The sequence below is a fragment of the Chroicocephalus ridibundus genome, chromosome 1 (assembly GCF_963924245.1).
Source record: "Chroicocephalus ridibundus chromosome 1, bChrRid1.1, whole genome shotgun sequence".
NCBI lineage: Eukaryota > Metazoa > Chordata > Aves > Charadriiformes > Laridae > Chroicocephalus > Chroicocephalus ridibundus.
Genome location: NC_086284.1, coordinates 168,792,306 through 168,806,400, shown reverse-complemented (window position 1 = coordinate 168,806,400; position 14,095 = coordinate 168,792,306). Strand labels below are relative to the sequence as shown.

General features: G+C 40.3%; 1 protein-coding gene across 8 annotated transcripts in view; it reads right to left on the bottom strand.

Moving 5' to 3' along the window:
- ANKS1B (ankyrin repeat and sterile alpha motif domain containing 1B) overlaps window positions 1-14,095 on the bottom strand; it is a 448,571-nt gene that overhangs the window by 160,367 nt on the left and 274,109 nt on the right. For all 8 annotated transcript variants that reach the window (XM_063322734.1, XM_063322727.1, XM_063322733.1 and 5 more), the window contains one exon: window positions 10,838-10,936. In XM_063322734.1, the coding sequence (XP_063178804.1) occupies window positions 10,838-10,936 (99 nt within the window). The remainder of the gene's footprint in view (window positions 1-10,837; window positions 10,937-14,095) is intronic.

Here is a 14,095-nt window from a genome sequence, read left to right as displayed (position 1 = left end):
TCATGATGTTGATCTTGGTTTCCTGCAGTATCAGAGAGGAGTGATGCAGGAACACCGCATCGTTGATATTACGGTTTACTCTTTGGTCTTTTGCTGCAAATGTCGGATATGAAATATTAATGGAAATATTTAAATGATGTAGCGAAATCATTATCTTAAATCATAAAAGAGAGACAAGAAAAATCACATCAATAACAATGGGAATCGTAGCCTTTCAGGTCACTTCTATAACAAAGGAGTCATATTAGAAAATGAGAATTCAGATTTGTTGTTGAACTTGACATTTTGGAATTTTTTCCAATCAGTTTCATCCTGATTTAGAATGAAATTCTTAGATGTAAAACGCATGGCAAATTCTTCTTTCGTTGTCGTTCAGACTTACTTCAAATCTTAGGCCGACAGTAGCCTGTCCAGCAGCCTGCAAAAATGTTGGAGGGCCCTGGTAGCTCTGACTCCTGAAAAGTTTATTTCAAGAGCTGATTTGAAATGAAGTATGCTTAAACAACTGACACTTGAGAAGATTGGACCCGATAAACTGAAGAAGAAAAATATAATAGAAAGAAATGAAGAAGATGTACAGGGCCCACAGGGAACACATGACTTTTGAAAGATATAAGGTATTTTTGTTTTCTTTCTCTAACAAAGAAAAGTGAAGCACCTTTGAAACAATTTTCAGCATACCCAGATGGTGCATGTTATGCAAATGATTTCTTTTGCTCATTACTATTTGATCTTTATGTTTAATAAATCCTGATTTTAGCATGATCTTTTTTTTTTTTTGACCTGCTGATTGAGAAATCTCATGCAGTCTGGTCCACAATTCCGGTAACCCATCCGGCTCTATAAAAAGCAAACACAGCATGGGAAGTTTCTGAATTCTCAATTCCCACTGGAGATTTCTGTCAGAAGGGTTGTTAAATTAGATATCACTCTACTACGGTGTGTTGCAAAGGGCTGCAGGCAAGCAAATGCAGGTGAATCCAATAAGCAAAAGACTGGGAACAACTGAAATGTATGTGACAACATCACTCTTTGGATTTGGTGCCAATAGACAAAATTGTCACCGTGTCACTCAATAACCTGCATGAAAATACATTGCCCTGTTGTTGGGCAGCAGCAGGCTCTGCAACCACCTTCCCTCTCCCTGCCCCAGAAATTTGGCTGCCTGTGTTCAAGGCCGTGTCGGGGATGGTGCAGCTGCGTAACTTTGGATCAGCCCCGTGTGAGAAAGAGCAGTGAGAAGCCTGGTTGGGGCCACCCCACCTTCTGCAGGAGCTGCACGTGAGCTCAGGTCCACGTCCCTAACACTCACCCGAGCTATGCCATAGGTACATCTGCGCCCAGCCATGCACCTTGCTTATCCTCACCCACTGACTCACCCTCCTGAATTGACCTTGTCCTATCCTTGTCCCTGTGGATTTGTCCTGGGACTTGGCTGTCTGCTGTCACCGCCACCATCCCTGCCCCGCTCGCCTTCTGTGGGTGCTCCCTGCCTGCCCCATTGTCCCCCCTCTCCTCCCAGACCACCTGCCCGAGCAGGGCAGCCCCCTCCTGCTGCTCCTATCGCAGAAAAATTATCTCAGAACTAAAATATTTGCCAGCAATTTCAGCACAAAAGCAGTATTTTGTTTTGTCATGAATGAAGAACCAATCTCTTATCCAAAACAGATTTTCTAAAATGTGCCTAATATATGAAAATTATTAAACTTTTAGTATCCATCCTCTTGTACGGAAAGTTCTGTTCTGTCTGTTAATAACATCAACTAGCTTATCAACTGTCATTCATAGATGGCTGAATGTTTTCCTTTCAAATATTTATTGACAGACAGATTGGTTATTTAGATGTGACAGTACCATTAATAGTATATGCTTTCATATAAAATGCTATGGAATTTTTAAATAAAAAAACCCCAACACTTTGAAATATCTGTCTGGAAGTGCTGCCCCTTTACTTTATTAGGGCTCCAGCTCAGTTGCATCTTATCCCAGTCCTAGTTAATAGGTCACGGCTTTTGGACTGTTAGTATTCTTTTTTCATACTGCATCATGACCTTAGGCCCCTCTCACAGATCATTTCCACCCTGCAGGCTTCCTTGCCGACACTATTTGCTGATCGATTTTTGTTTCTGAAAGAAAAAAAAACGTCCTATCTGCTGACTGCATTTCCATGTATAATATTTCAATCATTTTGCATCAGCTACAACACGTGCACCAGTGGTGTCAAACATCTAAGCAGCTATGTGCATACTGTTTGACTCAGAGCAGTATCAAATCTCCAGGCTTCAACTCATGACAGCCTTTCAAATATTAACTGCTCATAAATAGGGGCAGTATTGTTCTTCCACAGACACTGCTACTAGTTCATTCTGTTGTTATCTTTAAAGAACAATATCGGCGTGAGCTGTTTCACTGCAGATGATTTTAGCATGCTGACTATGGAAAAGGCTAGGAATGAAGCCCATAGGATTTAGAGAAAAATAAATGTTTAAGAAAATATGATATAAACGAAGCATGGTAGAAGACACAAAGCACAGGAGACTTCTCTCCTAGGTCCTATTGAAATGAATAGAAAGCAGAAGCCAGAAAGAGCTGTTTCTCATAATAAGATAGTAATGTCAAGTAGCATCCTAATGGGTTGAGAAAGCATTTATAAGAAACCGTCCATACATCAGTCTTTTTGCAACTGCATCACTGCTATATCTATGTAGTTTTTCACATTGGGATAGGAGGTACTTGAGTTTTTGTCTCTGAAAGGTAGCCAAACAAATAGGAACGGAGCTTCAAAGTAATCACATATGCACCGGGAGCACCAAGGTGAATTCAGCAACATGGACTATTACCAGTTTTCTCTGATCTTCTCAGGCAGATGGGGAACTAATGCTATTTTCTCCACAGGTAATATCACTATCTGGTGGATCTCAACACTGCATGTATTAAAATGAAGCTTTTTATCTGCTGTATAAAGAGGAAGAGATGACTTGACTTTTACAGCTTTTTAAATGATGGCTATGATTACAGTGAATTTAAGCTTTTGTTGGTTTGCAAGAAAAATTTTTAGCAAGCCCAGAATGCTTTCTTTTAAACTGCTGGCCTAGCGGAGAGATTTAAGCAGCACTTTTGGGAACTTGTATCAAACTACCAGCTACCAATCTGGATGATTGTAATGGGGGAGGTATCACTTCTTTTTTTCCTGTCTTTGTGAGTTGTCTGTTTTATATTATGTACTTTGCAAATGTGATCAGTTGGACTCATGCTCTTGGAAGAGGAGATCATTCCTCCTCTGACGCAGTGAAAGAAAAGGCTCAGGAGAGTGACAGCTGTGAAGACCACAGGGCCTGGCTGGCACAGGGGCACCACATGGAGCTGCTGCCTGCAGTGCCTGGGCAGAAATTGAGCCTGTGGTTCGGGGGCAGAAAGGCAGCTCTGACAGGGGACGGTCACAGGTCCCTAAGGACCGGAGAATACTTTGCATTTGCTGGTGTTGAGAAAGCCACTGAGTGAAAACGAGGACTTGCCTGCAAAGACACAGTGGGTGAGGAAGAGCTGTATATAAACCTTCTAGTTTTCTATTCTGTCTACCTCGTCACATATTTAAAAAGTTAACTATTCAAGCTTGTGTTCTAATAATGCTTGACTTTTCTTTCCACTAATCAAAAGCCTTCCGTCTTCTTGTGGAGTTTACTATAAAAAGACAGTACAGGCACATTGACTTCACAGCACCGCCTGATTCAGGATCTTGCCTCAACAGTAAATCCAGAATACCATGAACTGAGTTCAGAGTTTCCTACCTAAGATTGCCAGCATTTGTTGTTGCTTCTATAATGATTTTATTATCATCCACCTTTTTTTTTGTGATGGTCAGAAACCTCATGAATCTCCTCGGCTTCACAGAAGATCCCACAGGGTGCTCACTAGAGCCCCAAGGAAATGATGCTGTTCATCAACCTGTGCTGTAAGAAAGTTGAAAGCTTCCTGACAGCAGGATAGCCTGGTGTCAGTATGAGGAGGCTGCTGACCTCATTACCGCTGCGAGGAGTCCAGAGGTGTCTAACTATGCTTCTGCGCAGCGCCCAGCGGGCCGGCTGCAGAAGCAACGAGAGACAGATGAAGAAGGAGGCAGGGCCAGTCGGAAGGAAGACACTGCTTCCATGGATAGGCACTGTTATGTACCTCATTCTTGCAGACCCTTTCTAGGTGTTCAAGTTGCAACAGACTGTGGTGACTGCTGGAACCTCTTCTGTTCTTCCCACAACTGCAAGTGCTGCTCCTGACTGTTTTATTAGGCCACACTGGCCAGTTTCTGTCATTGCTAGTCCATAGTGGGCTGTGCCACCCCTCGGGAATTGTTTGTGTCACTACGATTTTCAGCTTTTTTTTAATGCTGGATGTCTCGCTAGCAAGTGTGTTCTCTGGGGATCTCTGGACACCTTTGAACCTCTGCATGTGAGACAGCTGCAGAGAAGTTGGCCACGGCACGCTGTGCGGGCAGAGATCATTTCTGAGGCTACAGCGGTACAGCTGGGGACCCTCTGGGGCACAATGCCTTGAATACAATGTACTAACAGCCCAGCATAAGACTGAAAGGGGAGAGTCATTCTCTGCATGGAGTGTTTCAACCAAAGGCACAGGCACAGGGTAGATGAATCATTTCTCTTGATAGATGAAAAGTGGGAGGGGATGGGACAAAACCTTTTATCGCACTGGAGGAGGGGGAGGAGGACATAGGGAAGGGTTTCTTGGTGAGAGGGAACATAGAAAAGTACCCTCTGACCTAGTTATACCTGAATCTCTCGCTGTCTTCAAGTCTAACTCCTCCTCCCTCCCCAAGTCCTGGCAGTTGCTCACGTAGGCCTTGTTAGCCTTCCATTCCTCCCACCTCACCATCTTCTAGCAGCCACTTCTTTATAGTGAAATGGGCTGCACAGTTTCCGGATGGCACTGGAACAGCCACACACCAGTAGGCAGGCAAAGGCAGAATAAACATATCCATCAACCCAGTGCTATCGAGGAGTGAATGGATGAAGCAAGTACCCCTCAGAGGCCATAAAGACCTTCGTGTGGAGGTGGGAGTGGGGATACAAATTTGTTGCCACAAGGAGAAAGAGATCAATTTCTTTGTAATCTTCCCCTTACATTTGAAACACTGCAAAAGACATTCAGTGTTGATCATGTTTTCCTTGTCTTACTCCAGTCACTCCTAGTTGGTCTTCCCTTCATCCTGGAAGGTGCAGCGGCCTGCAGACAAGGGCCATCCTCGATGCTCTGAGCAGATTCAAAGAGAAGAGAGGGCTGTGCTTATGGATGTTGAAGAATCCGATCTTTGCTTTTTCAGTCTGTTAAGAAGTTTAAAAGACTTAACTGTGTCCTTGCAGGGGCTGTGCAGAACACAGCCCAGACCTTAGTTTGGGAAACATTGGAAATGTTTGTGTCCAGTCTGTCATGCAGCCTGCTATCTTGCAGGCAGATGGCCAAAGCCATAGTCTAGTTTCATACAGTATGAGACAGAGTCACAGTGAAACTGGGCACTTGTTCCATTTCTGGATATGTATGGTCTCATGACCTGGTGATGCAGAGGGTGCACAGCATTTCCCATGAGGTGGACAGCATCCAGATGCTGCTAACACTACTGCTGCCCATAGAGAAACTGCTAGTGTTCCCTCTGAATCCAACACTGGAATTATGGACCGTATAGGTATCGTAATTCCTTTTGATGACCTGAAAATACGTTCATAAATATGTCTCAATGAGTAAAGGCGTGGGACAACTAAGCGGGAGTCTTTGCGGCTTATAGCTGCCTGCAGACAGGTTGCAGATGAGAATGCGGATCCCATCAAGAGCCCTTATGTAGCTCATGAACACACGAGGGGTGAAGGCCTGAGGCAGAACAGCCACACCAGCAAAGACTCTCAGAAAGCAACTATCCGTGTCTTTTTTCTCAGACAAAGGATGCACAGAAGATCCAAGTTAGCTCATTCAGGTTGTCATCCTAGTCTAGTTGCCATAGAAAGAGAATAGCACTTCCTCTCATACAGCATATTTCCTTCCCTGCTGACTATTCTCAGAGTAGGCAGTAGGCAATATGTAGTCAACCACAAACAAGAAAGTACAAAAGAAGCTGGAAGAAAAATAAGACTTACTGTATGGGCACTAGTGGCAGGACCAGTGACATACTACTGTTATCTACATGAGACAGATAAATGACAGCATGTCACATCTAGAGTGGCTCACTGATAGGCTAAGTTAAGAAGGAAAATGGTTGTGAGACTGCTCTGATCAGACAGTTTTGAAGCACATCCATGGAGGGGACGTTTGGTCTATGGGACCAGTCTAAAGCTAGTCTGAAGTAAACACATTGAATTGTAGCATGGATGTATCCAACTGCCTTGTTTTACTGATCCATTCCTACTGTGCTGCATTACTTAAATAACGTCGACTACACCTTTGCTTTTCAGAGTCGAAAAATTCATGTGTTATGCTGGATTCTAACACTTTTTCTGTCCTTATGGTTAAAGGTCTTATAAGCACTGTAATGAGCAGGTGAGTGGCCTCCTTCCAAACCAGGAAAATAATTACCAGAGGCATTAGAAGAAGGAAAAACAGGAAGGTAGAATTTGAATTCTGTTTTTCTACCTCCTTTGAATTCTGTTTTTCATCTTCACTTCCAGTGAGATGAAAAACCAACGAGTCATAGCCAGAAAGGGTCACAAACGTTAGGATACCAGTTTGCAGCATCTCCTAGTTTGGAGAGTCTTTAGGAATGGAAGTTGGAATGATCTACTTTTTAGCTGTGCTGAACGGGAGGGAATTAAACACCAGGATTCAAATTAGCTTGCTAAGCTCTAGGATGTCTAAGCCAATAGCAACAGCAAACATATGATGTGGTCTTTTTCTGTTATACGTACGCAGCATAGTTAATGTGCACATGCACAGGAGTTCTGTTTTCCTAAATGCCAGACTTACTGTGTCTGCACAAAAGAGTGTTACGTATGAGTAATAGATCCAGCACTTTTTGGAAGCACAGCTTTCCTGCTCATGTAACACTACTCACAGAGAGCATGTGCTCATATCCTACTTCTTGTCTGGTTCTGCAAAGCACCCAGGAAAGAGGCTGGCTGCCTGCACAACACTGCTACAAGATTCCCAAACTTGCTTTATGCTGAGACCTGTCTGTGCAGGAAGGAACAAGCTGCATACTTTAAGAATAGCTCTGAAGCCAAGAGAAAGCCGCTTTCGGCTAACATCTTTGTTCCATCTGTCAAACGAGAGAATGTGTTCCCATTATGCGCTGGGAGAAGGAGCCATACACTGAGCATCCCACACAAAACCAATCCTTTTTCATAGCTAAGTTCTCAGATAAGCTAGGATAATTCTTATTTTCTAAAACATTTTAGTTTCTGAAGAACCCATTGAGAAGTCACTTCCACAGAGGTTTTGGATACCAAAAAAACTTGACAATGCTCCTTAGGATTCTTATGTCACTTAATTGTGGCTAAAATGTTATGTCATGACTGCTGTTACTTTTTTAGTCAATTAAGCATATCCTGCACACAATTTCTTTCTCAATATTAATTTTTTTTCTTAAGCCCTTGTACTTGCAATTTCAGTATCTTTTTTAGACATTGCCTCTATTCTTGACACAGCTGAACTTCCTTTTAATAAAACATATAAAATCCTTCTCCAAACATTTATTGATTTCATTCTTTTCACACAAAAAATCCTAAATGCAATATCAAACGCTGCTAAGAAAGTTGCTGTAAGACTGACATCACATATAAAATATTTCCATTCCGAGAGTTAACTTTACAAATGATATTTCTACTGGAGTGTCTTAACCTTATCTAATAATAATAAGCCATAAAGTGCTCTAGTTAATATTAATGTGAAACTTGAATAACTTAAATTACATTAGTGCAAGATAAGAATTTGGGCTACTAGCTCTAATCCAACAAAAATAAAAGGTATTTTGAAAAGCATAAATCTAACTGAAAGACTCCAACTCTGTCAATCTCTTACAAACATACCAGTTTACCCTCTTATGAAATGTTCTCCTCAAATACAGAATCACCAGGGAAAAATATTTTGAGCAATCTGGGTAAACATACCTTTTCATACTGGTTAAACACTGCATAAGAAACTACAATGATCAATTCATCTACATTTGGACAGGTATGTGGGGTTTTTCCTATTTAAAACTACTTCAAGCTCTGGAAAGTGGTTCCTAAACATGCTACTGATATTTAAAATATAAAAACTCATCACTCTTTAGGAAGCCAGCAATTATAAGTAAAAAAAGACAGTCTTTCTTTTCAGCCACTAAATGTCTGTTACATTTTCAGGCTGAAGAGATGAATATTGATGAGAATAACAAAAAGAGCTTTTAAAAAAGACACTTTTAAAACCTTAACAATAGATTTGTTGCTTGATTTTTACCCTGTAAGCTTATTCAATACTGCCTGAGTATTTGCCTCTAACAAAGTGTTGTTCCCTAGATGTTTTTTAAAGCACTTAACTTCCACCTCAAATTGTGAGTTAAAAAGTATCACAAGACAGGAAACATTAATAGTAAAACTAAAAATAACATCATCAGCAATGCTATTAAGTACTAAAACACAAGGAGTCATCAAGTTTTAAATTAAACGAGGAACAGAAAAGAGGTACATATTCAAAACAAACAAATGAAAAGAATTTTTATCTAATGAGATTCAAATTAGTGAGACTCCAATTATGGTTTGAGATCTTAAAATATTTAGACAGTATGCACTATTTTGAATGCAGGATGACAGAGCTGAACTTATCAACAAACAAATAGATGTACAGAAATGTTTCATGGCTCCTTGCAGGATGTGAAAGGTTTTTTGATTTTCAGCAAGCTCTTGTGAATACAGCAAGGGTGGGTCATATTAGGTATATGACCATTCCAACAGCTGTGCCTTCAAAAAGTGTGGGTTTTGAATAGGAATTATGTATTTTTACTATGCAAACTCTGAGCCATTTAAGTGAAGAAATAGGATACACAGCTTCCGCTTTTGACTGCCTTTGGTTTCACGTGTTCTTGCATCAAAGACACGTTAAGAACTTGCTCCTTAAGCACTCTTTCCTAGCTCAACCAGGAAGCTTCTGAAGACTCCCTCAGGCTTATTCAAGCCCATGCTGCAAGCCATCCTGTGCTACTTTATCATCTTTGGTTCAGAAGATGTTGATTCTTCCATGTAACCGCATAACCAGCTTGTTCTCAACTGCTTTCAAGAGTACCTCTAGATGTTCGTTATGCCCTCCTTTCTCACATTAAGCACATTTTTTAAAAGGCCTCAGTTGGAGTTTTATGACAGAATCTGGCTCTCAGCATTAGTATACTCTCCAAAAGCAGATGTTATTAACAATGTTTCCCTAAACACCAGTTGCTGAGCACAGATAGCACTAAAATTATGATATATTAAAAATCCATTCATTAATTTTGAACAATTTAAACAAGAATACAAAGAAGCTGATCTAAGAAGTATGAAAAACAGAAAAAATATTTCATCAGCAAAGAGCAGGAATTAAGATTAGAAAATTTTGTTTGAATTATAGCATTGATGGAAAATTCATAAATTCACAGTTAAACCCTAAATATCTATTGTAATCCATCACACGCTACTTTTATATACCCTACTACTTGTACCATTTATCTCACTTGTCTAATACGGTATGTGGAACATTATTGTCTTTAATAATCTTTGGTATTTCAGTCCACAGATTCGTCTTGTAGTATATAGGGATTGACTAGCACATCCAGATACAGAAATTGTTCATGACTTCTCATTTTTCACGAAAGAAATCAAGAAATCCTTGTTCTCTTTTACAAGTGATCCATAAGAACTTATCTAGTAAACCACGATGCACCAAAAAGCCTTTTCCAGCAATGTCAGCCTCATGCTCTGGACTGAAAAGCCCTTTAATAGCTCTTCTCATTCTCCAGTGTTATCAAATGCAAGCAGACTAATCTCTGTTTACCACATTTATTTCACACATGCTGCTCCCAGAGCACTCCACACACACTACACCAAGTTTTATTCCTGCCCTAGTATCTCGCACTAAAGCATCTGCATTACATGTGGCAGCCTTCTGAGTCTTACTGGTCTCTACTCCTCATTCATTCTCCTTACACAGCTTCCCAAAACCAAATAGTAAATTTTCATGCTAGGCCCACTATCTCTATTGTTTGGAACGCTAGCAGAAGCCTCCACGGATATATTCTGGTATGCAAAATGTAAGAACCATCCCTTTCTACTACTGATTTTAAAATCTATACTTTAATCAGCTAGCACCAAAAATGATGGGAAAAATGACTGCAAGTTATTCTGTCCACAGCTGAGAAATTCATGTACAAGGCAATAAATCAAATATGAAGCCTGCAGGAAATCTCCACCTCTTACGTGAAAGGCAGGTATTAGGAAAACAATCTTTCAACGAAAGCTTTTAAGAATACTTATATAAGGGGCAAAGTTTTTCCAGGCCAACTGCTATATAAAGACAAACATCTGTGGTTTATTGACAGCCTTATTTACACATATGTAACAACAGTCTATAAACAGATTTAAAAGCCAAAAATAACCAAAATAAATTCTAAAGAGGCATCACTTCAAATTGTAGATTTTATTCTCCTTTGTTTGTCAATTACATCTATACAAAATGGGTCCAATGCAATGACATTACTTTATGCCACAGTTGCATATGCAAAAAACATGTCTACAAAACCAGCAGAGAGTTACGTTTATCTCCATTCAAAAAAGTGTCTTAAATAATGTGAAAGCTGTAGGTGTTAGTTCCCTCACTTGGATAATAACAGAAACTATACCTTTGGGAGAAGCTGGATTGCTTGGAGTATTCTCTGTCTGTGTCCAGAGTTAAGGATTCCTATTTCCAAGAGATCCTGGTCTTCCATTACGTTGCTTCCCTAAAAATGGAAAAAAAAGTAGAATAAAAATTAAAAAATAGCAGATGCCTTCAATAGCCGGAAACAAGCCCTTCTGTTGTGTTTAAAAGAGAACACTTTGCTTAACTTAAAGTATCTGACCAGAACCATAAATTACCGATGATTCCATCCATTTTCGTGACAATAAAATAGGGTGGAAGGTGCTCAAGCGCATGGACAATTACTATACTGCTGGCAGCACTGCCAGTGGAGAAACTGTAGCTCCCACCGAAGCCAAATACCAGATGTGAGCCTTCCTTCATTTGACTGGAACCAAGGACGTGACTACAGAAATGTTCAGAAACTCTTTGTTTTGTTTTTTACGTTCCCCTCCTAGCTCACCCAGCTACACATTATGTTCAATTTTTCTCCACACTGGGAAGTACTTAACACAGAATAAGATAAGCACAGTGGATGAGGATAAAATTATTTAGTTCTTTGCTAGTAAAATGGTGAAGAAACCAAAGAGGGGGAGTAGTATCAACAACCCCCATACAACCCTCATCCCCCTGAATTCAACTGTACCAGTGCAGTCCTAACTTTACCCGTCACTGCTCTTATCTCCCTGCTTGCGGGCAGGGCAAATAACTCCTAGCATGCAAACAGCTGAAAAAGACCATCTATTCAAACAATACATCAAATAAGTTCCCACAAACGTCCATAAAATAAGCTTCCACAATGCAATGTGTCTATTCTTGGGAGTTGCTAGGAGTAGGAGAGGACCTACGGCTACACAAATAAGATGATAATATGACGTCTAAAAGACGATCTTGGAATTCATCAAAAGAGTGGGCAATACGGGGTGAAGTTGAAGGAGTCTGACACAACCTACGTAGTAAGTTCAGCATTTGAAGGTCAAGGTACTTGATTAGGTGGCAGTGACTATTGGGAATCATAGGAGGCACAACAGTAGCTTAAAAAAGGAATTGCAGACAGGGATCAAATCAAGATGGTTCTAAGTAGGCTGGCAATCTTGTATTGCTTTTTTAGATTACCCCATTTCTCGGTAGTTTAAAACACAGGGTAGACAAAAACACAGTGCGTTGTTTTTTTTTTTTTTCCATTTTAAAAAAAAGCAGATTCCAACTATTACAATTGCAAACAGAAGCTGGAAAAAACAGATGACCTGTCTTGAACTCTTACCCCTGTTGGAGTCTCATGACATTAATTTGCAGAGGCAAGAATTCTTATTTTTTGTACTCATTTAACATCATCATGAAACAGGCTGTTATGTGAGCAAATCCATGAAAAACTTCATCTCCACCTTTCCATTTAGCTTGCTGCTTCTGACTCAGTAGAGCTCTTAGGCAGCAGCAAAATCAAATGCTAATAGGCGCATAACAAAACATCTTAAATACTTTGCTGAATCAGGGCTTGATAATGGATATGAATTCTTTCTGAATATCAAATCTCCTGGCCCACAGCAACATAGCTTGCTTTCAAAAAACACACTGGAATAAGCAATACTTCACCCTGTTCAGCTGCTAAATCTTCAATCTTTTCAGATGGACTGATTAGTTTACAGATGTACTCTTGAGGACTCTCAAGTGCTACTCTGCAGAGTATCCTGCAAAATCTAGGGGAGGTCTTTTTAAGGCAATCATGGAAACTTTGCAGAGCTATTACATTTAAAATTATATTTCACAGTAAGTGGTATGATTTAAGACTACAAGTCTGCAGATCATATCCTGAAAGAATTTGTGTGCAGCATTCAGAACAGGAGCAGGCAGAGACCTGCTCTAAAGAGAGAAGCTGTGCAATGACGCCCGTTTAAGTAGATCTCAGGGTGTAAGAGTGAATGCAGCACAGGCTGTGCAAACAGCGATAGTCATGAGATGGGGTTAATGCCCCCTTCATCTCCTTGGTAAACACATACAAAATATAATTTCCCCATTCTTCCTTTCTCCTTCAAATAACCTAAAGGTGGCTGTAAACTTACAGGAAGAACTGGGGAAAAAAAACCTTCCATTTTTGGTCTGGATTCTCCAGCTGCTGGAAATAGCTAGCAGAAATGAGTTTAAGGAAACTGAGCCAACTGAGGATCCAGTCCAAAACAAAGGCTATACATTTTCATTCATTTTAATAAATGCAGCTATTTTGTTTACAGCTATTGCTTTCACTTCATTTCACTGTTTTTCAGATTTCACCTTTCATTGCTGCATGATGTTTACGCATAATCATGGTGTACTCATCACTGAGCTACTACACACTGTTTACTGGTGTCAGTAACCTTGGCATCCAGCTTCAAATACTGCGATGTTTAAAACCCAATTCAACTGACACTTAGGCACAGGAAAAACACGGTCTACGTGCACATAGTTGCTGCATAGCAGAGAATGCATTATTTTATTAATTCTTTACTATTTTTTTTCTTATATATTATTCACATATTTTGTTTCTTTGCAGTTGGTATTACATGTTTTTTAAAGTATGTCAAGGTTACAAAATTAAATATTTAAAATTCAGGGAAGCCTGGAATTCATGTTGCCTCCTTGTCCCCAGTCTAAGAAGGCAACAATCTGGTCTTTCAACGTGCTCAGGTTCTGGAGCTTTTGCTGTGTGTTACCATCAGCATCAACAGCAGCAGACAGTCATCTCTCCTGTAAAACAGACTTCATTGTCTCCTGCCATGGAGCTAAACCAGCTCTTCATCTTTCCACAAGAGCAAACCAGGAAACTTTAGATACTCAGTATAATCCAGTACTGCTTAACATAGAGGAGTAAACTGATAGTAGAAAGTTGCTGTCTGCTTTGCAGACACCCTGTAAAGAGAACAAAACAGTACCCCCTATTCCGATCTCCCTGGTGTCTCCTCCTGTTCTCCCCTTAATCCCAGTCCTTGATGCTTTTTTTACCTGATCACTCTTCTTGCGCTCCTCCAGTCTCCTTCCACAGGCTTCTATGTTGAGAGTGAGGAAAACCTAACTTCCTTCCGTGGCAGATCAGAAGCAAGAGGAGAAATTCTCTCCCTCTTCTTAGCTGCCATGCACACCATTATTATAAGATGGGCCAAATTTAACCTCAATTAACTTTACAGAGGTGACATGGTAAATGTTATTAAAATGAATATGAATGCAAGAGTGTCTTTTCACATTATTTCAGCCTTAAAAATAGCTGAGCTATACTAGCTGAAACATCCAC